At 37.2% G+C, this 27377-nt stretch overlaps 2 protein-coding genes and 1 non-coding gene across 3 annotated transcripts in view; all 3 read left to right on the top strand.

Moving 5' to 3' along the window:
• Nucleotides 1-5710: 5710 nt before the first annotated feature.
• Nucleotides 5711-9010, top strand: PET117 (PET117 cytochrome c oxidase chaperone). Its single transcript, XM_020986546.2, has 2 exons — nucleotides 5711-5973; nucleotides 8828-9010. Exons 1-2 carry the CDS (start codon nucleotides 5878-5880, stop codon nucleotides 8975-8977), a joined length of 246 nt encoding a protein of 81 aa, XP_020842205.1. The 5' UTR covers nucleotides 5711-5877; the 3' UTR covers nucleotides 8978-9010.
• KAT14 (lysine acetyltransferase 14) overlaps nucleotides 9001-27377 on the top strand; it is a 36957-nt gene continuing 18580 nt past the window's right edge. The window contains 5 exon segments of the mRNA XM_020986543.2: nucleotides 9001-9555; nucleotides 10793-10911; nucleotides 17486-17607; nucleotides 21446-21627; nucleotides 22575-22991. Coding sequence (XP_020842202.1) covers nucleotides 9297-9555; nucleotides 10793-10911; nucleotides 17486-17607; nucleotides 21446-21627; nucleotides 22575-22991 — 1099 coding nt within the window. The 5' untranslated portion in view covers nucleotides 9001-9296.
• LOC144456065 (small nucleolar RNA SNORD17) lies at nucleotides 14030-14274 on the top strand. The gene has a single exon (XR_013484971.1). It is a non-coding gene; the product is annotated as a small nucleolar RNA SNORD17 (small nucleolar RNA).

Raw genomic sequence — 27377 nt, 5'->3', positions numbered from 1 at the left:
CCTGTCCCCCTATGCCCTTAGAGTTTTATTTCTTTCTAAATTTAGAAGACTTTTATTCTCTTCTAAATGTATTTTCCCCTCTTAAACCTATTCCCAATGAGTGTAGGTTTCCAGAACTAACAGCCCTCCTCCCCCATCTAATTCCTCTGTATTGGTTCTTCCTCTTGCACCTCATTTGTAAAAGATAATTACTCTTTTAGCTGTACTTTAATGGTTTTACTTTTTGAATCATATCATACTCAGATCTACTCCAATCTTCTTTATAAGTTACCTAATTACTAGTAACAATCTTGGACATTGGTTTCACATTTTTCATACATAAAAGGTAAACATTACATACTTATTTAGTCCCTTAAAATTGGTCATTGGTACCTTATATTTCTCTTGGCTCTTGTATGTTAAATCTTCTGTTGAGTTCAGGGTTTGTTTGTTTTTTTAACAAAGACCTGAAAGTCTGACAATTGATCAAAAGTCCATTTTTTTTTTCATTCAGAATTATGCTTAGCTGTGCTGGGTATGATTCTAATTGTGGTACCATCGTATGTAAATTGTTTTTTTCTTGTTGCTCGTAATATTTTGTCCTTGATCTGAGGGTTTCAAAATTTGATTATAATATTCCTGTGAGCTTTCCTCATAGGATCTGTTTCAGGTGGTGATCGGTAGATTTTTTTCTATTTCCCCCTCCTGTTCTAATGCTTCAGGACAATTTTCTTTCTTTCTTTTTTTCCTTCCTTTTTGATGAGGCAATTGGGGTTAAGTGACTTACCCAGGGTCATACAGCTAGTAAGTGTCAAGTGTCTGAGACCAGATTTGAACTCAAATCCTCCTGGCTCCAAGGCCAGAGCTCTATCCACTGCTCCATCTAGCTGCTCCAGAACAATTTTCTTTAATTATTTCTTGTATTACTGTGTCAATATTCTTTTTTTGATCAGAACTTTCAGGTACTCCAATTATTCTTATGTTTTCTCTTTTTGATCTGTTCTCCACATCTGTTGTTTTTCTTATGAGATGTTTCACATTCTCTTCTACTTTTTCATTCTTTGCTGGTTTCCCCTTGCCCAATTCTGATTTTCAAGGAGTCATTTTCTTCCTTAAGATTCTGGATCTCCTTTTCTAATTGGTTGACTTTCTTTTCATGATCTTGTTTTTCTTGTATTATTCTTATTTTTCTTTTTAGTTTTTCCTCAGTCTCTCTCATTTGATTTTTAAAGTCTTTTTTAAGTTCTTCAATGAGTTCTTTTTGGGTAGGTGACCATTTGACATTGCTCTTTGGGGTGGAAGAGGGTTTCTTTGCTTTAGTATCCTTCTCTGAAGAAGAACCCCCAATCTTCTCTCTATTCCCATAAAGCTCTCTATGGTTGGATTCTTTCTCCTTTGCGCATTTTTTGGTAATAATTTAGTTTTTAGAATCACCTCTAGTCCTAGGGTATGGGGGATGGTGCTTCTGATCTTCTTCAGTTCACCCTTCTGACCTTGAACTCAAAGTAAAACCTCCAGCCTCCTGTAAGTGCCCACAGCAGAGACGTTCGGTTTCCCCCCCCCCCCCACTTCTGTATTCACTGGGCATGTATGCAAAACAGATTCTTTTTTTTTTTCTAGGCAACAGGGTTAACTGACTTGCCCATGGTCACACAGCTGGTGAGTGTTATGTGTCTGAGGCTGCTTTTGAACTCAGATCCTCCTGACTCCAGGGCCGATGCTCTATTCACTACATCACCTAGCTGCCCCCAAAACAGATTCTCAAAGAGGGGGCAGGGAAAGAAAGAGAAGGAAAAGTACAAGAGAAAAGGATGGAAGGAAATAGTTAGCAGCCATAATTATGTATATGAATGGAATGAATTTACCTACAAAATGGGAGAGGATTGCAGAACAGATTAGAAGATAAAATCCAACAATATGTTGTTTATAAGAAACATATTTGAAACAGAAAGATACATAGAGTTAAAATAAGGGCCTGGAGTAGAATCTATCATGCTTCAGCTTAATTAAAAAAAGAGCAGGAGTAACAATTATGATCACAGGCAAAAGCAAAAAATGAAAATAGAACTAATTAAAAGAGATAAATAGGGAAACTATATTTTTCTAAAAGATACCAGACCTATCTTGCAAGATACACACAGGGACTATATGAACAGTTATGAAAAGGTTTTCACCAAAATAAAAACCTCTAAATAACTGGACAAATATTAATTGCTCATGGGTAGACTGAGTTAAAATTTGAAAAAATGATAATACTGCCTAAATGACTTATTCATTATCATTGTACTCAAACTACCAAATAATTGCTTTATAGAGCTAGAAAAAAATAAAATTCATCTGAAGGAACAAAAGATCAAGAATATCATAGAAATCAATGGAAAAAAAAGGGGGAGGAAGGGGGCCTGGTAGTAACATATTTCAAGCTATACTACAAAACTGTAATTGTCAAAACAATTTGGTACTGGGCTAGAAATAGAAGCTAGATGGCACAGTGGATAGAGTGCCTGCCTGGAATCTGAAGTTCTCATCTTTTTTTTTTTTTGGCTAGGCAATGGGGTTAAGTGACTTGCCCAGGGTCACACAGCTAGTAAGTGTTATGTGTTGAGGCCGGATTTGAATTCAGGTCCTCCTGAATCCAGGGCCAGTGCTCTATCCACTGTGCCACCTAGCTGCCCCCACCTGGAATCTGGAAGACTCATCTTCATAAATTCAAATCCAGCTTCAGATAGTTACTTGCTGTGTGACCCTGGCCAAGTCACTTAACCCTGTTTGCCTCAGTTTCCTCATCTGTAAAATAAGCTGGAGAAGGAAATGGCAACCACTCCAGTATCTTTGACAAGATACTGGGTCACAAAGAATTGAACACAACTGAACAATAACAGCAACAACAACAAAAAAGAAACAGAGTTTGATCAGTGGAACAGATTAGTTACACAGCATACAAAAGAAGATGAAAACAGTAACCTAGCGTTTAATAAACCCAAGATCCTAGCTACTGGGGCAAGAACTTACTATTTAAACAAAAACTGTCGGGAAAATTGTAAGTATTCTGGCAGAAACTACATATAGACCAACATCTCACCCTTCATACTAAAATAAGCTCAAAATGGGTACAGGATTTAAACAGAAAGAGTGACATCATAATTAGTGGAGTACAGAAGAGATTACCTGTCAGATGTATGGATAGAGAAAGAGTTCATGACCAAACAAGAGAAAGGTTCACAGAAGATAAAATGTATAATTTTGGATATATAAAATTAAAAAGTTTTTGCGCAAACAAAACAAATGTAGCTAAAATGAGAAGCAAAGGAGGAAAACTGGGGGAAAAGCTTCAGAGAAAGTTTCTCTAATAAAGGTTTCATTTCTAAAATATATAGGGAAATGAGTCAAATTTGCAAGAATAAAAGCCATTCCCCAAATGATAAATGGCCAAAGGATATGAATAGGTAGTTTTCAGAGAAAGAAATCCTAGTTGTCAATAACCATAAGGAAAAATGTTCTAAATCACTAATAGAGAAATGCAAATTAATACCTGAGATACTACCTTATGCCCATCAGATTGGTCAAGATGACAAACAGGCACATTAATGCACTGTTGGTAGAATTGTGAACTAGTCTAGCCAGTCTAGAAAGCAATTTGGAACTATACCCAAAAGCTATTAAGCTGTGCATAATCCAGTGACACTGCTACAAACAGATCAAAAAAGCATACAAAGGAATATTTATGGAAGATTTTTTGTGGTGATAAAGAATTGGAAACTGAGGGGATCCTCATCAATTAGGGAATTGCTAAACAAGTTAAGGTATGTGAATATGATGGAATATTATTGTGGTGTAAGAAATGATGAAAAGTGGGGGTGGGGGCAGCTAGGTGGTGAAGTAGATGAAGCTCTAGCCTTGGAGTCAGGAGGACCTGAGTCCAAATTCAGCCTCAGACACTTGACACTTACTAGTTGTTCGACCCTGGGCAAGTCACTTAACCCTCCCCCTCACAAAAAGCAAAAAAAAAAAAAAATGATGAAAGGGATGGTTTCAGAGAAACCTGGGAAGACTGTATAAATGGATACAAATGAAATGAGTAGAACCAGAACAAGTTATATAATTAACATATATTTATATATATATATATATATATATACACACACACACACACACACACACACACACACACACACACATACATATAATCACGATAAACTCTACTGGTAAGTTTAGACTTTGTGAGAAACAAATTCCCTGTCCATGTACAAATCTGTCTATCTTATTTATCCAATGTGGGAATTTGTTTTACTTGACCATACATGTTTGTAATTTTTTTTTTGCTTTCTCAAGGAGAGTGAGAGGAAGTGGGAGGAAGGGATTTAGATACCCTCCCCCCACCACCACCACACGCACACTCCAGCTCCTGAGATAGCTCTCATCTCACAGAAGCAGCCCTTGCCTAAGGACTGTGGGATGGTGGTTGAGGAGGTAATAGATGCGGAACAATGAAGTCTTCCCAGGCAGGACACAATGATACATACATTGAATCTGGCTCCAATTTGTACTGGATTTGGTTTAAGAAGGCCTTGGTTCAAATCTGTTTAGCCATTTATTAAGCTTTCTGACCTGTGGCAATAACAACCTCTTTGGGCCTCAGTTTCCTTATCTGCAGAATGATGAGACTTTAATAGATGCTTTCTAAGGTCTATTTTAACTTTCAATCCTGTGAGACTGTGATTTTTAAGAAATCTTTCTTGGAACAACCAGCTTTGGTCATTTTATCAACCATTACAGAACCTTTAAAAAATACACTTAGCCCCTTATCCCCCTCCCCACCAATTTTCCCTTTTCACAGTTCTGGAACAATAACCAAATCATAGCTGCTGGTGCTACTGAAAAAAGTACATCCATGAAGGTTCCACTTACAGTCTGAATGCCCTTCTAAACCACAATAAATACCCTGTTCTCACTAGCCACGTCAGTTCCCAGTTTATGTTGTCACTTATTAAAAAGGAAGCTCCCTGAAAGCAAAGAGTGTTTTAGCTGCAGTTTTTATATTCCCAAGGTTGAGCACAATGCTTGGCACAGTTAAGTGTTTAATAAAACATTGTAAAAATTCATTCATTTACTGAAGTGAAATGGAGAAGTCTCAGCCAATGGTGAATAAGAAAAAGGAAAGTCAAGGCTTTAAGCCTCCCAGAAAAAAACCCTGAACACTGGCCCCAACTTTCCAGGGACAAAGTCTAAACCATGTCTTCCTACCTTGAGTGAAATGCCAAATATCTTCTGTTAGCTTGTAGCTCTTTATTACGCTCCTTAGAAAAACTAGAAGGAAGCCCCTGATCTCTGAAGACCTTTGCTAAATCAGGTGCCCACTAAGGTTGCAAGTTTTATGCATGGCTTAAACAATTACAATGTCAAATGTTTACACAATTATCATGCCGCATAACCCTAATTTAAAGAAGGACCCCTGTTTAGTTTTAGGATGCCATTTTCCCTAAGTATCTCCCTGAAGTTGTTTTAGAGTTCTTTAAGTAGTGGAAAGCGAGGGTGGGTGGTTCGGGGAGGGGGCGCTTTGGAAAATGAAAGGACGCAGAGTGCTTGGCTGCTGCAACCACGTGGCCATAGGGAATCAGAACACACCGCTCTAAACCGAGAGAGAGGAGTGAGCACGCACTATCGATTTGTCAGCTCACTATTGCTTGCGCCTGGAATACGTGGTGCGAGGGGGAACGTTCGGTGTTCGAGGGATTGAGCCTGAAGGAGGCCCGGGGACGCGCACGCCAGAAGGGGCTCGCCACTGACGTACATGTTCGTGGCCGCAGCCCAGCTCCCCGCCTTCTAGTTGACCGGTGCTTCGCTATTGTGGGAAACGGCTGCTTCCGCCGCCTCTCCGCGGCCAGCTGCCCGGGAGGGATGTCGAGGAGCTCCAAGGTGGTGCTGGGCGTCTCTGTGGTGCTCACGCTGGGCACAGTCGCCGGGGTGCACATTCGGCAGAAGCAAGACCAACAGGTCAGGACCACGTGATATAGCCCCGTTTTCCCCTCCCCCTATTTCCTCCAGTCCTGGGGAGGGACGGGATGTCTCGGAACGTTCTCCGCACGCGGCTCGCGGGCACTAGGCGGCGGTGGCTGCGCCTGCGCGCTCCGGGGCCCCGCCTCCCGGCTTGACCTCTCTCCGTCCCGCCACTTCCCCTTTCTTTTCGCGTGGTCCCTGCGCTGCTCCAGCGTTTTCGTTCGCGCTCTCGCCCACCGAAAGCCCAGCGGCTCGTAGTGAGGTTTCGCCGTCGTCGTCGTGACGGTGATATTAACTGTTGCTTTGTTCTCCGAACTTCCTTACCCACCTACAAAATGGGGCGAGTCTTAATATTACCACTGCGGGGGTTTGGTGTGAAGAACGGGCCTGTAAAACTCAAAACGCTATATAAACGTGAGTCGTGTTACATGTGCTTATGTCTCGTCCCCATCCTAGGCTGTAAGCTCCATAAACTCAGGGTGCTGCCGAGTATAGAGCCCTGGACCTGGAATAAGGAAGACCCGAATTCAAATTCGGCCTCACACGCTTGTTAGCTGTGCGGGTCACTTCTGCGTGCTGCAGTTTCATTTGTAAAATTGGATGATAGTAGCACCTCCTTCTCGGGGTGTGTTGTGAGGTGGTTGTAAATGAGATAAATAGTTATAAAATGTTTTGTAAATCTTGAAGTGCTATGTTAATTCTAGTTGCTGCAATTAACTAACGAAATATATAACGTATTATGGGGCTATTGTTAATTTATTATTATGTTTTAGCTAAGTGGAGAAGTGGTCGAAGTGCTAGACAGGAAGATCTTTTTGAATCTTCTTGTCTCACGCTTAGTTGAGGTGTAGCATTGGGGAAGTCGCTTAAACTCAATCAGCCTCAGTATTCTCTTCTGTAAAATAGAGATAATAATAGCTCCTACCTCACCAGGTTGTGAGGATCAAATATAATAAAATACGTAAAGATCTTTATCGAACTTTATCGTGCTATATGGGTTATCTATTATATTACTTACCCCAGGATCACACAACTAGTGCGTGTCTGAAGCCATATTGATCCTCCAGTCTTCCTGACTCTAGGAAGCGGTGCTTCATCTACTGTGATACCTACCTACCCTCTATGCAGATTTATCAAGCTTCAATTTGTTTTTTTCCAGCTTCCACTCTTTGCTTCTCACCAAGAACAAATCTAATCCCTCTTCATTGTGGAACAGTCCTTCAGATACTTGAAAACTGCTATCTTTTCCCTAGGGCTTCTATTTTCCAGACTCCTGGTTCTCCAGATACTCAAGTGGCATGATCTCAAGACTGTAAAATCTTCTAAAATGTAGTAGGCGTAATGCTCTTAGGACAGAGATAGTCTCTTTTATTTTCCTGTAACATCTAATATAGTACTAGGCAATCCAATCCATTAAAAATTTACTAAGCACCTGATATGTAAGGAATTGTACTAGTCATTGAGAATATAAAGACAATGGAAACCAGGCTTTGCCTTAAAGGAGTAAGGAGTTAATTAATATTTTACTGGGGTATATAGCATTTAAATAGGTAGGTATGTACTAGATAACTTGAGGGGACATCAAGTAATTTTTCAGAACAGGCTTGATGAATAAATGACTGAAGGAATGCTAACTAACAGCTTGTTCTCATTTTACTAATCCTCCACAAAAGCTAGTATCCTTCCCAAACTACTCTTTAACTTTAATGCTGTATTTGTGTTTACTTTCTTTAGATGTACATATACGTATGTAATATAAACATGTTTTATACATATGTTTAAGTTTCTAGAGAACACATTACACAAGTATGTGTGTGTGTGTATATATATACACACACACACACACAACATTTACACATACTTGTATCCTCTGTTGGAACACATTATACAAGTATATGTGTATATATGTATATAACATACATACTTGTATCTTCTGTTGGAATGTAAGCTGTTTGAGAGTAGGAATAGTTATAATCTTTGTATTTGTATGCCCAATGCCAAACATAATGCTTGGCAAGTGGTAGGTGCTGAATGAATACTTGTTTGATTATGTATGAGTTGTTTTCAAGTACTGAAGGTTGTCATTTGCTCTTTATTTGATCAACAAAATGATTACAAGTGATGAGTTTTATGAAGTAATTTGATACTCTTCCAAATATATTAAGTCACCTTTTGAGGGGAGGTTATTTTGGTGTTCTTTACTTCTTAGATAATTTTTACACCTTTTTTCCAACAATTTCACCTGAAGTAGGTTTTATTATACTTAATTCTTGCAGTAAATAAAAATATATTCTTTTTCCCAATTCTTATTAATGAGTGAAGATAATGATAACTGATAATATCAAGGTATTGTAATTTTTTTTTTTGGTGAGGCAATTGGGATTAAGTGACTTGCCCAGGGTCACATAACTAGTGTCATGTGTCTGAGACTGGATTTGAACTCATGTCCTCCTGACTTCAAGACCAGAGCTCTATCCACTGCGCCACCTAGCTGCCCCTGAGGTATTGTAATTTTAAGCTATAGTGAAAGCAATGTACTTCTAAATTGTTAGATCTTATTCTGATTTTTAAAAAAATTCTAGGTAGCCTTATTCTTTACTTTCAGTTAATTCTTAAGCCTTCAGAAGTTTTCCAGGAATGTAATGAAAATGTTTTGTTAAAATAACGTATAGTTGCACTTGTTAAAACATAAGATTTATTTGATGTTTATTAAAAATATCCTGTATTATATTGCATATTTGTAGCTAGGCTAATTAAGACAAACGCAATCTGGATTTGTAGTTAGAAATTTGGAAGTCTGAAGTGCGTCTTGGTGACACTTTGTTACTTAAGTTTGTTCCTTGTGTTTTAGAGGCTTCGAGACGGAGTGCTCAGAGACATAGAGAGGCAAAATCGGAAAAAAGAAAATGTTCGTCTTTTGGAAGAACAGATTATTTTGACTGAGCATCTTGAAGCAGAAAGAAAGAAAATGTTATTGGCAAAAGGTTCTCAAAAAACATGAGTTTTGAAGTGAATGAAATATTAACAAAACAGGTTTAGATTGTTTTTGGGTTTTTTTTTGTTTAGCTATGTTGTTGCGTAAATTAAGTGATTGCTTCCACCAATATAATATTTTCTGCCCTTTAAACATTTAAATAAAAGAACAGTGGTTTATATCACTTAAGTTTTAAAACTGCTTTAAAAATTCCTTCTATTGAAGTGATTTTAATTGTGATCATTCACTTTTTAAAGACAGCCACTTTTTATCTGTTATGAACAATATTAACTGGGTAACCATACCCTAGGGTTGTCATTGAAAAAAATTTTCCTGGCAAGAAAGGATGGATAATAATGTCCACATTAGTGGGCTGATGAGTCGTCATGATGATGACGCTACAAGGACATCCACCTCTGAAGGTCTGGAGGAAGGTGAAGTGGAAGGTGAAACCCTCCTGATCGTTGAATCTGAAGATCAAGGCTCAGTGGATTTATCTCATGATCAAAGTGGAGATTCACTGAATAGTGATGAAGGGGATGTGTCGTGGATGGAAGAACAGCTGTCTTACTTTTGTGATAAATGCCAAAAATGGATATCAGCCAGTAAGAACCTTTTATTTTTTTCTTTCATTCATTCTAAAACTTAGAATTTTTTTCTTAAAAAAAAAGTAACTGTAATTGAAAACTAAATGAGAATACCTTACTGATATTAACTTCATTGACTAAACAGAACTTATAATTTTCTAGGAAATTTTTGTAGTAATATAGGTTCGAGTAATATCTTAGTGTTACTTTTCCTTGAATCTTTTGGTAACAATTGTTTCACAAATCAAACATCATACTTTATTAAGTAATTAATCACATATCCTAATATGGAGATAGGGATTCTTGTGCTGGACTCTTAAGAGTAGTATTGTGTCTTAAATGGGAAAAAAATTATGTTGTTATATTGTAACTTAGCTTAAATCAAAATCAGTGTCTGAAATATTCACAGAGGTGTATTATTTGTAGGTTCAGTTTGGGAAGGGGAATTGTCTTGTGTTTTGCCAAAGTTAAACCTATTTTGGCCTCTTCTGCTTAACTAGTTACTGTAATCTTAATCTTATTACTGTCATCTCTCTAGGCCCCATGAGAATATGTATTCCTACCTCAAAATCTAGGAAAAGGCATCCATACAATCCTCAGCAAAAACGAATTTTATGAATAGTTATATTACAAAAGATTAAGCATCCAAATAGCAGTTTTTAGTTGTTTTTGTTTCCTGCATAAAGAGACTTATGAGAAGTTTTTTTGTACAAGATTTTTCATTTAATACGAGTTTTTTTAAAGTTGTAAAGTGGCTCATTTGCTGGAATATTAAAGCAGTTTATTCCTGTAGAATCAGATAAAATGATATTTGTATATTTGTTAAAATGGATTTTATCTCTTTTTTTGTGCAAATAACTTCAAACATTTTTATCCTGAGAACTTGGCTTAATTTGGCATTTTTTCCTCTTTTATCTCTTGCTGGTCTGTTAAAAGTGTTAGGATGCATTAGTAATGGTTTATAAGAAGTTTTGAGGCTAAGACTACTGCAGTGACAAATCATTAAAGGGAGAAGGAGATATGTCTCCTTGTTACCCTTCTCTTAACCAGAATTTTTTTCCTTGCACACAATGAAAAAGTTTCAAGGTGAAAGGTTGGCATCATAGGGACCCCATTCTACCACTGGAAGAAGTTTAAATAAGATCAAAGGAACCAGGTGGGAAAAATTGAACTGATAAAGTATGACTCAACTTTTTTGGCTCCAGTTATATGGAAAAACTGAAAAAGATTGTGTTTGTCTTTTACTTTGTTTTAGGTCAACTGAGGGAACAGCTTAGTTACCTCAAAGGTGATAACTTTTTTAGATTTACTTGTTCAGATTGTTCAGAAGATGGTAAAGAGCAATTTGAGAGACTGAGATTGACATGGCAACAAGTAAGTAAAAATCTGTTATAGAAGGGTGACAGTAGTATCTTGTGAAAATTTGGTTCGTATTATGGAAATAATATTAAAACAAAGAATTCTAGGTAATTGAAGAAATTTACTTCAGAAATTTTGGAGTTGTTTCATTATAAAAATGGCAAAACATGCATATCTTAACAGTTCTGGTCCTGTTTTTACCTAGATAACGAAAGAGTTGAACTAGTTTATCTCTGAGTTCCTTTTACTTACTTTACTTACTAACTGCAATCTTATTTTGCCTTGAAAAGAACTGTATTTAATATCCTACTATCTCCCAGTGGCTCTTCAAACCTTTTCATCAGTCAGGCTTCCTATGGCAACCCCCCCTCCCCCTTCAGTGAGAGCTTTGCTTCATATTTTAGTGGAAAAAAAAATTGAAACCACTCACAATGAACTTTCTCCCCTTTTTCTCATTGCAAATTACTCATGTTCCTTCTACCACTGACTTCTTCACCCCTCTCTCACATGTTGAGGTGACCTTAGACCTTACCAGTGCTAACCCCTGTGTGTTTTAAGTGATCCCATTCCATCCTGTCTCCAACAGATTGTCCCCTATCATCTCCACACTATCACTTATTTTCAGTCTCTCCCTGCTTATTCCTTATTTCCTACAAACATGCCCATATATCCCCCCATCCTAAAAAAACCCTTGCTTTATCCTTCAATTTCTGCTAATTATCTTCTTATCTCTTCTGCCCTTTGTGGCCTTCACAGTGCAAATTTCCTACCTTATCATTCCACTGAAACTGCTTTCTCAAATTTACCAGTGATTGGATGCCAAATCCAGTGGCCTTTTCTAAATCCTTATTCTCCTTGACCTCTCTGCAGCTTGACACTGTTGATTACCTTCTCTTTGATACTCTCTTCTCGTGAGGTTTTCTGGACAAGACTCCTGATTTTCCTTCTAACTATTTAACTATCAGTCACCTTTTCTGGATCCTGTTTCAAACACATGCCCTCTAACCATAGGTGTTCTTTCTGTTCTAGTTCCTCTCCTTCCTCTAGACTGCTTTTACTTGGTGATCTCATCAGCTTCCATAAATTTAATTACCATTTCTATGATTATGATTCCTAGATCTGCCCATTCTGCCTCAACCTTTTGGGTGACCTTTAATCTTGCGTCTCCAACTACCTATCAGACATCTCAAACTGGACGTCCAGTAGACATCTTAAACTCAACATATCTGAAACAGAACTCGTTATTTTTCCCCCTTAACATTCTCTGTTACTGTAGAGAGTAACACCATCCTTTTAATTCCTCATGTTTACAGTCTGGGAGTCATCTGGATTCTCCTCACTCCTTCCTCCCCAATATCCAATCTATTGCCAAGGTGTGTGGATTTCTCCTTTGTGACATCTCTCAGATATGCCCACCTTCTCTTTTCTGATGCTGCCACAACTCTGGTGCAGGCCCTTGTCACCTCACATCTCGGACATTGCAGTTACCTGCTGGTGAATCTGCCTATCTGAAGTTACTCCTTGCTCCAGTCCATCCTCTATTCAGCCACTGAAGTGATTTTCTGAAAATGCAAGTCTGACCATGTCATTTACTTAATAAAAGCCTGTGGCTCCTTGTCACTCTGGCTCAAATACAACATCTTCTGGCATTCAGAGCCTTTCATAATCTAGCACCCTGCCATATGCTCTTCAGTCCAGTAATAACTGGCTCCTGGTTCCAGGCAGAAGGCAATCCATCTCCCAGCTTTGGTTTTTCACTATGCCGGGAACACTTTCCCCCCTCATATCTATCTACTAACCTCCCTGGCTTCTTTTTAGTTGGAACTAAAATGCCGCCTTCTGCAAGGAGCCTTTGCTAGGTCCTCTTAATTTTAGTGCCTCCCCTCTGTTAATTACTATTTATCTTGTATATAGCTTGTTATATATGTTTGTTTGTTGTTTTCTCCCATTAGATTGTGAGCTCCTTTAGGGCGAGGACTGTCATTTGCCTCTTTTTGTATCCCTGGTGCTTAGCTCAGTGCCTGATATTTAATAGGTTCTTAATAAATGTTAATTGATTGAACTATATAAAATGTTTGCTCTTAAAAATGTAAATACTTAAATTTGGAGATTCATGGAAGACCCCTAAAAAGATTGTTTTCTCGTGTAAATGCCATCTTCTGATTTTAATGAAAAATATGGCTGGTGTTTTTCTGACTAGCATTCAAAAAACAAAGTTCTTGTTTTAGGGGGAAATGGGAAGAATAAAGAAATATGGTAGCCTACAATCTATTATAAATATGATTACATGATTAGTCAGATTCTTATTCCGTAGATTATGCTATTTATCTAATATTGTACGCAAGTAGTCCCACCAAAGATGTAGTTTGCAACCCCTTTCTTCCTGCTTGGGTTGTGTCACACTTGTCCCCAAACTCCTTTAATTTTCCACAGAGGGGTCTACCTCACACGCTGAAGGCTTTCCTCATTAACCCAAAATTTCAAAATCCCACTATGAAATCCTTATTAAAATTTATTGGCAGGACATATTTTTTTTTAAAGAAAATAATAACAATTTAAATTCTGTTTATGCAATACTTTAGAATGTAGAGCTAGAAGGAGCCTTAAAGATATAGTTCATTCCCACTGTTTATTGATGCAGAAACTCTAGAGAAGGGTTAAATGACTTGCCAAAAGTATTATAGGCAACAGAAAGAAGCACAACTAATCTATCCCTCTAAGCCAGACTTGTACCTTTTCTGGAGATTGAAATAGCAACTAACTGTTTTAATGTAAAAAGAGTGCCTCACATGTCCTTTTGTTCTAGCTCTTGTTGATATAATAGAACATAGGAGAGACAGAGTGGAATAGCACTTTTGGATTTGCAGGAGACTTTGAGCTGAAACTAACTTATTAAATTGTGTACTCTGGGAACATTTTGGCCAGCATAAATAGTGAAAATCATAGTAGAAATTTTATTTTCCTCCTTACCATTAAAGTCTCTGAATTGTACCTTTGATATCTGATTTATTTGGATAGTTGCAGTAACTCTTAGCTGCTTATATTTTTTTTAAGTTGTTCAAGACATCTCTTTTGTCTTTCAATTGTTCTTTCCTGTTCCTATTGGATTTGAGCTACTGGCTTTGCAGTATATGTGAAATGATGATGAAGTTTATCCATTCTCTGAGTGTGCTGCTGTGCCCTTCCTGCAGTTCTCAGCTCCTGTTCTAGGAACTGAGTTATGTAACCTCCAGATGCCCTCCAGATTTGCAGTGTTCTACTGTAGATGGTAGGTGTGTGTGGTGGTCTTACTAGTAGGAAGGGATAGTGTCAGCAGAGATGGAACCCTATCTCTTTAGGGTCCCATCTTGCCAAGACGAATGACTGGTGTCTGATCACATGCAGCAAGCCTTTAAGCTGTTTCTTTAATAATGACCCTACATCTGAGTTGTGAGTTCTTTGAGAAGATTTCTGGTCATTGTTCTCCTTACATATGGGTGAGAAACTTTTTTCAGTCATCTGTGCCATCATCAGGCTTATGTTTTGTCTGTCGATTCCATTAATCAGTTTATCTTATAACTATGTAAGGAGTAGGCAGAAAGTTTGAGTGTAAAGAGTGCTAGACTATAATTCTAATTAGAGCAGTTCTTTGAGGTCCTTAGTTTGAACTAGATCATTTCTGGTATCTGTTCTGTGATTCTATAATTGAGAAGAAAGACAGAAATTAAAGGCATTAATTTTTTTTATCAAATCTGCCTTCAGATGCAGTTTTTTTTAAGTATAGAACTAAATTAATTTTGAAAGTTAAACTTGTTTATGTAAAATAAAAGGGCAAGGTGATATAGCAGAAAGAGTGCTGCATTTAGTCAGGAAAGATCTGGCTTCTAATCTCATTGTGATAAACCAAATTGCTTAAATTCTCTTAACCTTAAGTTGCCTCTTTTGTAAAATCAATCAGTTAACCAAATAAGCACTAATAAAGGTTCTAGTATTGTGCCAAGATGCTAGGAATGCAGTGGTATAAATGAAATAATCTTTGCCCTCAAGGAGCTTATATTCTGTAGGAGAAAGACAGCTGCTGTACATAAAAGTATATACAAAATAAATGCAGGCCATTTTTGTGGACAAGGCTGTGGTGGCTGGTGGAATATAATATGTGAAGATAATGGTACCTATATCTGCCCCAGTGGATTGTTATGAGAATCAAATTAGATAAAGCTCTTTGGGAAATTTAAGGTACTGTATAAATGTCAGTTATTTTCTTTATTCTTAAAAAAATGAACTCATCTGAGTGGCCAGTGCTACTTCTTCACCATTCCCTGATTCCCCCTCCTTCAGTTAGTAATAACCTTTCCTTCTGCTATGCTTATATTTCTGTGAATGTGTGTATCATTTTATATTATAGTATTTGTGTTACTTTATAAGTCCCATGAGAGCAGGTATCATGTGTTATATAAAATTTGCATTTCTTCCAGCTTCTAGGATACTATCCTGTATGTACACTGTAGGTAATTTGGTTAAACAAAAAACCCTTTTATTATGTCTGAGGTACCAGTACTATTCTAAAGACAACAGGTGTTATTCTTCAGAAGTTCACATTCTAATTTACTCAGATGACTGTGATATAAGATAGCAAGCTAGGTGGCACAGTGCTTGGAGGCCTGGGCCTAGACTAGAGTTCAAGAAGATCTAAATTCAAATCCACTTACTAGCTGTGTGAACCTGGGTAAGTCACTTAATCTCTGTTTCTCTAGCTGTAAGACAGGGGTCATAATAACACCTACCCTCTCAGGGTTGTTTTGAGGATCAAATGAGATAATATTTGTAAGGCACTTAGCATGGTGCACATATTAGATGCTAATATTATTAAGATAGCTTATAAATGTAATCAGGCAAAGGAAAGGACCACACAGTGTGTTATGAGAAATTTGAAGACAGATTATTTTAGGGATAAGGTGTTAGAAGCTGTGGTTATGGTGGCAAGAAAGTCAAACCTGAGGTGGTTATTAGAGGTCAGAAGGGACTTACATGGGTGGAGAATCAGAGTTGGGAAAGGGAGGAGTCCATTAAAACATGGGGAGTGGCTTGTATGAAAGAAGTGGGGTTGAAGAAAGTAGGATGGGGACAGAGATCCTTGGGTAGAGATAGGAAAAATTCCATTTAATTCCTTTAAAATAATTTTATTGAATGGCTGTCACATATGTGCATAGCAGTGTGTTAGATTATATCCTGAATATGCCAAAGAAATAGAATATTTATCTTTCATTTTTTGGGAATAGCATAGGGTTGGCAGCTTACTGTAGTGGACAAAATATTGATTAGGCAGCTTGGTGGCCCATTGGAGAGAATGCTGTACTCTTCCAGAATCAGGAAGATCTGAGTTCTAATTCTATCTATGTAGCCCTTAGTTTCATTTTCACCCACCTTACTCATCTGTCAAAGGAGGGGTTGGACTCAGTGGTCTCTAAGGTCTTTCCCAGCTCTAAACCTAAGATCTATGAAATTGGGACACCGCTTCACTTATTTCTGCTGCTAATCACCTAGTGACCTTGTTGGACAAGTCACTTAATATCTCTGGACTTTAGGTTCCTTATCTGTAAATAAGGGTTCCTGACTAGATGCTTTTAAAGGCCTTTCCATTTCTAGAGTTATTTTTTTCGTGAGGCAGTCAGGGTTAAGTGACTTGCCCAGAGTCACACAGCTGGTGAGTATTATGTATCTGAGGTCACATTTGAACTCAGGTTCTCCTGACTCCAGGGTGTTCTATCTACACTGTGCCACCTAGCTGCCCCTAGTTCTGTAATTCTTAAGAATTTTAAGAATCTGATAGTAAGACCTAGTATACAGTGGATATACCTGCATAAAGAAATTATGGAAGTCAAAGAAAGTTAGAATTAGATTATTTGAAGCATCACATTTAAGGAGCTATTTTGTTTTGTTAAATATTTCCCAATTTCATTTTAATCTAGTTTCTACCACACTAGGGAGTTTTATTTTATTTTTTTTGGTGAGGCAGTTAAGGTTAAGTGACTTGCCCAGGGTCACACAGCTAGTAAGTGTTAGGTGTCTGAGGCTGGATTTGGACTGAGGTCCCCATGACCCCAGGGCTGTGCTCTATCCACTCTGCTACCTAGCTGTTTTCAAAACAGGAGCTGTTTTGAAAGGAGCAGGTTCTCTTGTTGGGCATGCTGTTTGGTGAAATGGTTATTTAATTTTGTGAATAATTACGTTCTGTTGATTGTGATGTTTCCAACCTCTTATAAACTCAAAATAACCTTTAGAGAAGTCCTTTCAGAATCTGACACAAATTGTTAAAAAGTACACATTCCTTTAGATCCAAAAAAATTGGCTAAAATATTTTTTAAGGATTTAAAATTTCTTTGAAAAGAGACATTGTTGCATAGTGGAAAGAACATCGGGCTGAGGGGAGATGAGACCAGGATTTAGGTGCTAGCATTGCTCTGTGACTTTGGGCAAATCATGTAACTTCTCTGGAACTCAGTTTCCTCCCCTTAAAAGAGCATTGAATTAGATGATTTCTCAGCTGCCTGACAGTTCTAAATGCCTGTGTTCTTTTTCACTCCTTTTTTTTTTCTCATTTGTGTGCCAGGTTGTCATGTTGGCAATGTATAATTTGTCTCTGGAAGGAACTGGACGCCAGGGTTATTTCAGATGGAAAGAAGATATTTGTGCTTTTATTGAGAAACATTGGACCTTTCTACTAGGAAACAGGTAAAAAATGTTTATCTGAAATTTGCATGTTGTAGAAGGTAAATAATACTACTAGATTTGTTTGTGTTATCTTAACCTATTCACTCAAATGAGGTATAGTACTTAGTGTGGGAATCACAGTGACTATTGTCTTTACTACAGTGATATTTGCAGGTCCTAAAAGTCCTGTTAACAGCATTTATTGAGCCAGAAGAATGGATAAAAACCAGAAGCTTTTTCGAGGAGAACCCTTAAAGGAACATATCAAATTTCTGAATAGGAAAGAATGGTGATAGCTAGAATATTAAAAGTGCTCTTTCCCAGGTTGGTCCTATTACTCTTATTCTTTTAAACTCTTAAATCAGTTAGTTACTTATATTCATTCTTTTGGCACTTACATAGTGTTTGGATGAACTTATACTGGCTCAACTAGATTCTAAGTACCTTGAAGGTAGTATTTATGCTTCCTTTATATTCCCTACTGGGCACATGCTAGGCACACTAAATATTTATTTCATTAGTTTTTTTCATATTAGTGTCATTACCATTGAACTATATTTTTCTTAAACTTTTATCCATTCAGTGAATTTATGGGCCCTTCTGACATTTTACTATGCTATTGAAATTGATTAAATCTACTTATCTTTGTTTGAATTTTGTTCAAGATTCTGAATTTATTAGATGCTGTATCAGGTCTTGGATAAGATGAGTAAATCTTGCACAATTCAGTGACTAGATGTGACTGAAGTCTCTGATCAAGTCAGAGCAGGATTTTATTAATTGCTATCCTGTTTAATATAGTTTTCTCCAAGGTAGTGAAATAAATTTCCCAAATAGATTCTGTAGTTGTTGTTTTTGTTTTTTTTTTTTTTAAAAAGTCTTTCAGGGTTTGCTGATGTTGCTGAGAATATTTTGGAGTGAGTGAGTCACGGGTAGTATGTGACCTTATGAGACCTTGTAATGAGAGGAATTGCTAAGTTAAGAGAATGTTTTATGATAGGGGACGTTCTAGTTCCCATTTTATTGGTGTTAAGAAAAGTTGACAACAACAAAGGATTCTATTCTTAAAAAAGGAGGCCTATTCCCTTAGTATAGTGATTGGGCTTTTTTTTTTGTGGAACTTGTTTGGTGAGAAAGAAGAAAATGAAATTATAGCTTTGAAATGTTTCTGTGGGTTTTATGAGTGCTTTTTCTTAGGAATGGTGTCTCTTTGTAAGAAGTGTGTTTGCCAAATTTTTGTCTGTTTTTTAAAAATACTGTCTGATTTGATGGAATTTGCTCATTTGTTTTTCCTTGTTAATTAACCCTGAGTCCTGGAGTTTGTTTGGAAAGTCATCTGCTCAGGGCTGACATTATTTTCTTTAAACTTCTCTATATATTTTTTTGCCATTGAATATAACATTCCAGCTACTTTATCTTTACCTTAGCTACTTTCAGATCTCTGTTGAAAACTCTCCTTCTGCAAGAAGCCTTTCCCAATTGTCCTTAATATTAGGACCTTCCCTTTGATACTATCTCTAGTATAACCTGTATATCTTTTTTTGTGTGTATGGTCTTTACATATTTTCTCCCCCATTAGACTGTGAGCTCCTAGAAAGCAGGGACTGTTTGTTGGGTTTTTTTTTTTTTTGCATTTGTTTGTATCCCCGGTACTTAGCATACACAGTTGTCATTTAATAAAATACTTATTGACCTTCTTTTCAGATGTCACTCCTTATAAATGATATAAAGGGTCTTCATAAAATCCTTGTGCAATTTAAAAGTTTTAATAATTGGGACTTTAGGTGAGATGAAAACTGCAAATGTTTAAACAGGCGTTTATTTCTTACAGTTGAAATGCACTGTGATCTTTTGTAGCTATGTGATAATACATGCCTAATGGAAGTAATCTTTTCTTTGTCACAGGATCTGAAATAAGAATGTTTTAAGTTGCTTTTAAATGAACTTTATGAATTGTCTGTAGCATACTTAGAACCTAAATAATTAAGATTACAGGGTGTGTATAATATTTCTATTCAGCTCCAGACTTAAGTAACTTTTTATTTTTTTCTTTTTTAGTAGACCTGTGATTTTATCAGTATATATATATACAATTAGATCATAGAAAGTCAATGAAAACTTGACTAGTAACCCAACACTCACAATTTAGTTTTCTAGGTTTCTATGTATCATCTTTAATGACATGAAATAATTTTTTCTGGGTTTTGTAAGTTAATATTTGTTGTTCTAGGTTAAAATTTTTCAAGGGGGTATGTTTTTATGACCAAAGAACAATTTGAATATATCTGTTTCTAAAAGTACATTTTTTTTATTACGCAAAGAATATGTAAATACATTGTATATGTTTTAACAAGAAATTCCTGAGGGAACATCACAAGCTGGCTAATGTTCCTACCATGGGAAAGTGTTAGGTTTGGTAAAATATTGTGTACTATAACAAGAAAAAGGTTTGGATGTAGATATCCTTGAGAGTACATAGTATAATTAATGAATTTGCTCATTGTTTTTCAGTGTTATGAACATTATCAAATTCCAATTTAAGAAACAGTTTCATGTTATTTTCTCTTTGAGGCCTCCCCTTTCCCCAGAGAAGTACAAGAAGTGATCCTTCATGCTTCATGGTAGAAACAAACAAAAAGAGATTGCTTTCTCATATTATTTCTTATCGACTCAACCTATATCTATTAGACACATGAGCAAAGAGGAAGAAATGTGAGATTATACTAATCTGTTGTTGTGAAAGATTGAGGTGCAAGTCTGAGGCCTCATGAGTCTTTTCAAACCTGTATTAAAGACATCAGTGTCTGACTCTTTGCCATGGTGTCACAGAGCGCTAAAAGGTGTTTTTAGAAGAGACCCATGACTGGGGAAAATGGATTTTTTCATTTCTACACCCAGGTGTTGGTGTGTATGAGGGTTTCAGAGAGAGTGGGAGTATACCTTCTACTCATTCATCACTTTGGAAGGGTTGAAAGGGGAAAGAAGGGTACTCTGGAATGGAATACTATTAAAGCTGCAATTAGGCTGTTACTTCTTATCTCAAATACATCTCATACTCATTGAGAAAAATAACATTTTTGCGTTTTCTGATTAGTTCTAGTGTTTCTAAATAACCATTTCTCTTTTACCACTCTTTGCTGCCCTGTTTGCTTGCTTTGGTGTATTATCCATGTAGTGGAATACAATTACTGTGAAAGATTATTTTCTTGCGAATCTTCTAATGTATATATTTAGGCTCTGGGGAGTAGACCATGGCCTTTACATTGAAAATGTTCAGAAGAGGGTATAAAAGAATTCTCTTAATTGCTTCTTTCATCATATTGTCAAAGCACACTTTGAAAGATTTTTTCCCCTATTAAATAAATTAAAGGCTCCTGGGACGCAGCATCTTTTTCAATCGTGCTTTAGAACTAAAGCAATTTTCCACAAAATGGAAGTTGAAAGTCAATAATTTCCCTGAAGTTTAAGCCCTTAGAGCCATGCAGTTCTAGTTCTGCTTCAGTACTTAAAAACCAGTAATGGGTGTTTTTCAAAGACACACAAAGCCCTTAGGCAAAATGAACTAGCCAGGGCAAAAAACTTTTCTGTGTCACAGATTCCCAAGCTTCTAGGAGTAGAATTATAACACCTTGTTTAATTTCTTGACATTTGTTCAATATCACATATATTTTTTAATACCTTAAAATGAATTAAAATTTGTTTCCTTGAACATCTCAGTAATACTACTTAAAATAAACATTGACTGCCAGAAAGTCACATTTGTTGAAATATACAGGACATTTATATGCACCTAAAAATCGTCGTCAAAGAGGAAACCTATAGAATTCATAATTTTAAATATGCTTTGTCCTTTTTATAGGAAAAAGACTTCAACCTGGTGGAGCACAGTAGCGGGTTGCCTTAGTGTGGGAAGCCCAGTGTTTTTTCGCTCAGGTGCTCAGGAATTTGGAGAGCCAGGATGGTGGAAACTTGTTCATAACAAGCCCCCAACAATGAAACCTGAAGGAGAGAAATTGTCTGCTTCTGCTCTGAAAGTAAAAGGTACCTGGAACAGTACAAGAGGTGCCAGGCAAGCCAAAGTCAACCAAGTTTAAAGATAGGAGATCTAAAGATAAGAGCCCTGTTTTTAACTGGAATAGCTAGTTTGTGTCCATGGAAGCTCCTTTGTTGGTATGTTCTGTATGACAAAATTTTATAAGCTTTTTTTTAAAATTCAGCAGCTTTCTCCTTTTACTAATAAAAGTGGCTGTTCTGTAATTTGCTTCAAGTATTTGAAAATTTCTTGCTCAAAATCTGATTTCTAAATATCTCTGGCTTTTTAAATTCACACATTTGGTGACATTAAAAAGCCTTATTTTAGCATAATTAGGCATTCTCTCAGCATCTTCTGAGTATAAAGCATTGTACTAAGCAGGTAGCCAGATGAGTAGCCAAAGGATCTAAAGTTGAATGCTTGTTTGTCAGTCAATAAACATTTGTTAAGCGCTGTGTCTGGCATACAAATCATAGTGGGGATTCCAATCTGAAAAAGAAAGACTGTCCCTGCCCTCAAGGAGCTTACTATGGAAATGGGTGAAGACTGCATACAAAAGGAAGCTAAAAAGGAGGGGGAGGGAGTCACGGGAGTGTACCCCCCCTCTAGGGCTTGAGGTTCTTGGGAGTCAAATAGAGCTGAACAGCTTGTGGTAAATGAAGTTTGTTGGAAATGTCTGAGCCCTCCATGTAAGGGGAGGTCTTGGGAGGAGTTGATTCTTTTGCCCTCCAGCCCTTTAATCTGGAGGGACAGGCCTAGTGTCAGGAGGTATGGATTCGAATCTCTGTGAAACCTATCTCCAAGATAATCAGATTTTCGATGGTGAGCTTTAACCTGGGGAAGGCCTGATCAGATGTTCCTAGAGTTAGAACCAAGCAGGACAGCTATTGGTCAATGAAGAGTTTAGATATATACATGGTGAATGAATGTTTACATATTAATTGTTTTTCTCTAGCCTCAAAACCAGCTTTGGATCCCATCATTACAGTGGAGGGGCTTAGGAAAAGAGTGAGTCGAAATCCTGTGGAATCTGCCATGGAACTGAAGGAGAAGAGATCACGAACTCAAGAAGCTAAAGATATTAGGCGAGCACAGAAAGAAGCAGCTGGTTTCTTGGATAGAAGCACATCTTCTACCCCAGTGAAATTCATCAGCCGGGGCCGTCGGCCTGACATAGTTCTTGAGAAGGGAGAGGTGATTGACTTTTCATCTTTGAGTTCCTCTGATCGAACCCCTCTGACAAGCCCATCTCCTTCTCCTTCTCTTGATTTTTCTGCTCCTGGAACTCCAGCTTCCCATTCAGCAACTCCTAGTCTGCTGTCAGAAGCCGATCTTATTCCAGATGTAATGCCACCACAAGCCTTATTTCATGGTAAGAATTACGTATTAGGTTCTGCTAAACCATCACAGTCTTCTTCACTTTGATGAATTTTGTTGAATATTTATATTTATTTAATATATTTAAATTTTAATGTGTACTGGACAAAATATAACTCTAAACCGGGTTTTCAGACATTCTGTCATTTAAATTTTTTATCTTAAATACCAGAAGAAGAGCATTTCTGTTTACATGCAGAAAACCAAAATAGGGCTCTATATGAAACTGAATTTCTATTTCAATGATTCCTTGCTTTTTAAAAAGTATGTAATAAAATCTACGCGTTACTTTCAAAATTGATTGTCTGTGCTTCTTTCCTAATTTATTTTTCTTTTTTGTGCATGCATCCTTTACAAAGTTTTAGTGGCCCCTCCCTTTTTTTTTTTTTTGCATCCCTGTTGCCAACACTCCTTTCAGTTCAGAAGAGAAAGAATGATAAAGAGAAAACCCTTGTAACAAATTAGCTTAGCCAAGCAAAATGAATCCACAAGGGCAGTAACTATGCTCAAAAATGTCTGTCTCTACACCTTGTGTCTTCACCTTCTGTGGGTAACCTGCTTCATCACAGATTTTGGGAGACATTTCATCATCACAGTCATCATTTCTTTTTTATTTTTTTAAAGCAAATTAGTGTTATTTTCAGTTTTGAATTATTTCCCCCCCATTAAAAGGCAAGAAAAATAATTCCCATTACAAATACATATATTCATACGATTCTTGCATTACTCATGTCCAAAAGAAAATATACTTCAATTTGTACTCTGAATCCATCAGTTCACTATCTGGAGGGTAGATAGCATGTTCCACCTTGAGTTCTTTTTTCTTTTTCTGTTTTTTTTTTTTGGCTAGGCAGTAGGATTAAGTGACTTGCCCAGGGTCACAAGGCTAGTAAGTGTTATGTGTCTGAGGTCGGATTTGAACTCGGGTCCTCCTGACTCCAGAACTAGTGCTGTATCCACTGTGCCACCTTGAGTTCTTTAGAGCTGTGGTTGGTCATTGTGTTGATCAGAGGTATCTGAGTATTGTTATTGTTTAAGTTGTTCTTGTTCTGCTCACTTAACTTTGCATCAGTTCATACAAATCTTCCTGGGTTTTTCTTAAACCGTCTCCTTCATCGTTTCTTACAGCGCAATAGTATTCCATCACATTCATATGCCATAATTTGTTCAGCTAGTCCTCAATTGGTGGACATTCCCTTGTTTTCCAATTATTTGCCACCACAAAAAGAGCTGCTGCAAATATTTTTGTGCATATGTTTTCTTAGCCTCTTTCATTGAACCCTTTGGGATATAAATATATAGTAGAGGAATTGGAGAGTCAAAAGGTACAATGTCAGTTTAATTGCTTTTTGGGCATGATTCCAAATTGCTTTCCAGAATGGTTTTACCTAGTTCACAGCTCCACCAGCAGTGCATTAGTGAACCTGTTGAACCATAGACCCTCAAGCATTTGTCGTTTTCCTTTTTTAATCTTCATAGCCAATCTGATGGTTATGAGATGGTACCTCAAAGTTAGTTTTATTTGCATTTCTCCAGTTATAAGGGATTTACAGCATTTTTTTAGTGTGGCAGTTGATAGCCTTTCATCATTTTTTGCAGCATAATACTATTCCATTATATCCATAAACCATAATTTTTGCAGCCATTCCCAAGTTGTCTAAGAAGCAATCTGAAATTTTTCCTTAGATTCTAGTTCTTTGCCTTTCTTTTTTTTATAACTTCCCTTCCCTTTATTAGCTTCTCACCTCTATATTCATTCTTCCTGTTGAGTTTGATGTATTTCTAGACTAAATTGTGTGTATGTTCAGCTCTCTTGTCCATTTTAGATTAAGAGTGAGATTTACCTGATGTCTGCTTCCCGTACCTTGCCTCCAAGTTGTATACTCTTCTCCTGTCACAATTATGAGAAATAGCAGTTTCCTCACCCTTTTATTCTCTTTTTTACACTAGCGTATATTCCTTTTATTCTCCCTTGTCTTTGCCTTCTTCAAACCTCAGAACCAGTCTGCCCCCAGAGCCTCTCCGTTTTCTTTCTTAGCTCCCTTAATATACTTTCAAGAAATTAAGATTCTGAAGGGACATTTTCTTCTCTATTAGACTAGCAGCAGATTATCATTGAAATGCTTTAGAGTCTTCTTCAATTAAAGGTCTATTTTTTCTTCCCTTGTAGAATTATATTCCATTCTGCATGGTAAGTTATTTTTGATTGTAAGCTTATCTCTTACTTTTTGAAATATTGTATTCCACTATCTGATTTGTAGTAGAAATTGCTAGGCCTTATGTGATCTTGACTTTAGTTCCTTGATGCTTTAACAGGTTGAGTTGGGGCTTTTTTTGTTTGTTTTTTTTTTTTTAAACTTGGGAGGTCTGACATTCCCAAGACTGTTTTTAGAGTTCCTTTCAGGAGGTGCTTGATAAATTCTTTCTGTCTTTACTCTTTGCTTGTAAGAGACCCAGACAGTTTTCATTTGTGATTCTTGTTTTTTAATCGTGGTTTTCATAGAGTTCAGTGGTTCCTAAATGATATTTCTTTGACCTATTTTCCAGGTTAGTGCAGATACTTTGTTTTCTTTTTTTCAATCATTTGGGTTTTCACTATTTCTTGAGTCTTTCGTTTTCTATTTGGTCTATTATTTTCAAGGAGTCCATTTCTTGAGTAAGATTTACCCCTTTTTCTTCTAAGCTACTTATCCTCCCAATTTTTTTCCTCTAGAGCTTTTCTTTCCTTTTTTCTCTTTCTTTTAACTTGGTATTCATGTAATCTTTCTTGAGGATCCATTTTTTACTTTGAGTCTTAAAGTTGGGATGGAGGTACTCTTTTGGGGATCTTTAGGTTTGCAGTAATTTTTAATAGTATTCTATGTTTTCCTGGATTTAGTAGTCTTTCTGGCTTTCACTCTTGAATTCAGGCTTTGGGGCAGGATCAGGTTCTGCTCCCTGCTACTCTTTTGGGTGGGATGGTTGGCGGGAAATGCTTTCCACTCTAAGTTACTTTGTTTCATTAATGGCTTCCCTTCCTAGGCAGCAAACAAACAAGCATTTTTTAAGCACTTAATAAGTGTCAGGTACTCTGCTTAAGTGTTGCAGATAACAAAAGTGTGGAGGGGAACAGTTCTTGTCCACAAGGAGTTTACTTTTTTTTTTCCCTTTTTCCGTGACTTGCCTAGAGTCACACAGCTAGTGAGTGTTATGTGTCTGATGTCACATTTGAACTCTTGACTCCAGGGCTGGTGCTGTATTCACTGAGCTACCTAGCTGCCCTGTGCTCTTTTTTTTAAAATTTAATAGTATTTTTTCTAATTACATGTAAAGACAATTTTCAGCATTGATTTTTTTTGAAAGATTTTGAGTTCCAAATATTTTTCCCTCTCCCAAAGACGGCAAGCAATCTGGTATAGGTTACACATGTGCAGTTATGTAAAACATTTCCACATTAGTCATGTGAAAGAAACAAAAGGAAAAAACAAAAAACTCCAGAAAGGGTGAAAATAGTATACTTTGATCTGCAATTAGATTCCCATCAGTTCTTTGTCTGGATGTGGATAGCTTTTTCCATCATGAGTCTTTTGGAATTGTCTTGGATCATTGTATTGATGAGAAGAGTTAAGTCAATCATGGTTGATAATCAAACAGTGTTCTGGTTTTGTAAGGAGCTTACATTCTAAAGGAGGAAGACAGTACATAAAAGTGAGCTGAAAATGGGGAGTAGAGAGGGGATGGAGGTACCCCCAGCAGGCTGTTGTGGTAAAGTCCAAAGAGTCAGAAGCCAAGCTGGGCAAGGATTGGTCTGTTACCAAAATGTAGTCCCCTAAAAGTAATTCACCAACGGGGAAAGGATGTGCTAGAATGAGAAGGCAATTTAATGATAGTCTGAAATCTAGACCCTTCCCAGGGGTGGTCACATTCTTAGCATTGCTGGATCTTCAAGGCCTTCATTGGCATCTCAGCAGGGTGTTATAGACCTCAGAATCCCTGGGCCTGAGCTCTATAGGTTTCAGTACCATGATACCACACTAATTGATGATTGTTGTCCTGATTGCCAGGACTTTGTAACTGTCCTATGGTTTTCCCAGCGTGTCCTTCCATTCATGCTTCCTCCAGACATATGCTATTATTGCAGGCTAGATGTGTTCCATCTCTGGTGGCACTGGAATGCAACCCTGCACTAGGGCTGGCTTTGCTGGAGGGGCTCGTTTTCCTATTGCTCAGGATTGTGGCTGATTTTTTGGTGCAGTTTTGGGATAGAAGTCACTTTCTATAGTTTCTCATTGGATTTCCCGATCATCATTTGGTCTGATGAAAACAAAGAATTTTTGCTGGAATAAGTATGGGGGAGCTCAGGTGCTCAAGCACCTGTCTTAGCAGGAAATGTCACATTCTT

Source organism: Phascolarctos cinereus, unplaced genomic scaffold, assembly GCF_003287225.1.
Source record: "Phascolarctos cinereus isolate Bilbo 61053 unplaced genomic scaffold, phaCin_HiC Scaffold_2;HRSCAF=192, whole genome shotgun sequence".
In the NCBI taxonomy this organism is placed as follows: Eukaryota; Metazoa; Chordata; class Mammalia; order Diprotodontia; family Phascolarctidae; genus Phascolarctos; species Phascolarctos cinereus.
This window is presented reverse-complemented; position numbering and strand designations above follow the sequence as displayed.

Excerpts from the sequence above, each read along its gene's own strand:
- PET117 (XM_020986546.2), top strand. The coding sequence starts at position 5,878 with ATGTCGAGGAGCTCCAAGGTGGTGCTGGGCGTCTCTGTGGTGCTCACG. Across the intron at positions 5,974-8,827 it reads GGCAGAAGCAAGACCAACAG|AGGCTTCGAGACGGAGTGCT; the intron begins GTCAGGACCACG and ends CTTGTGTTTTAG.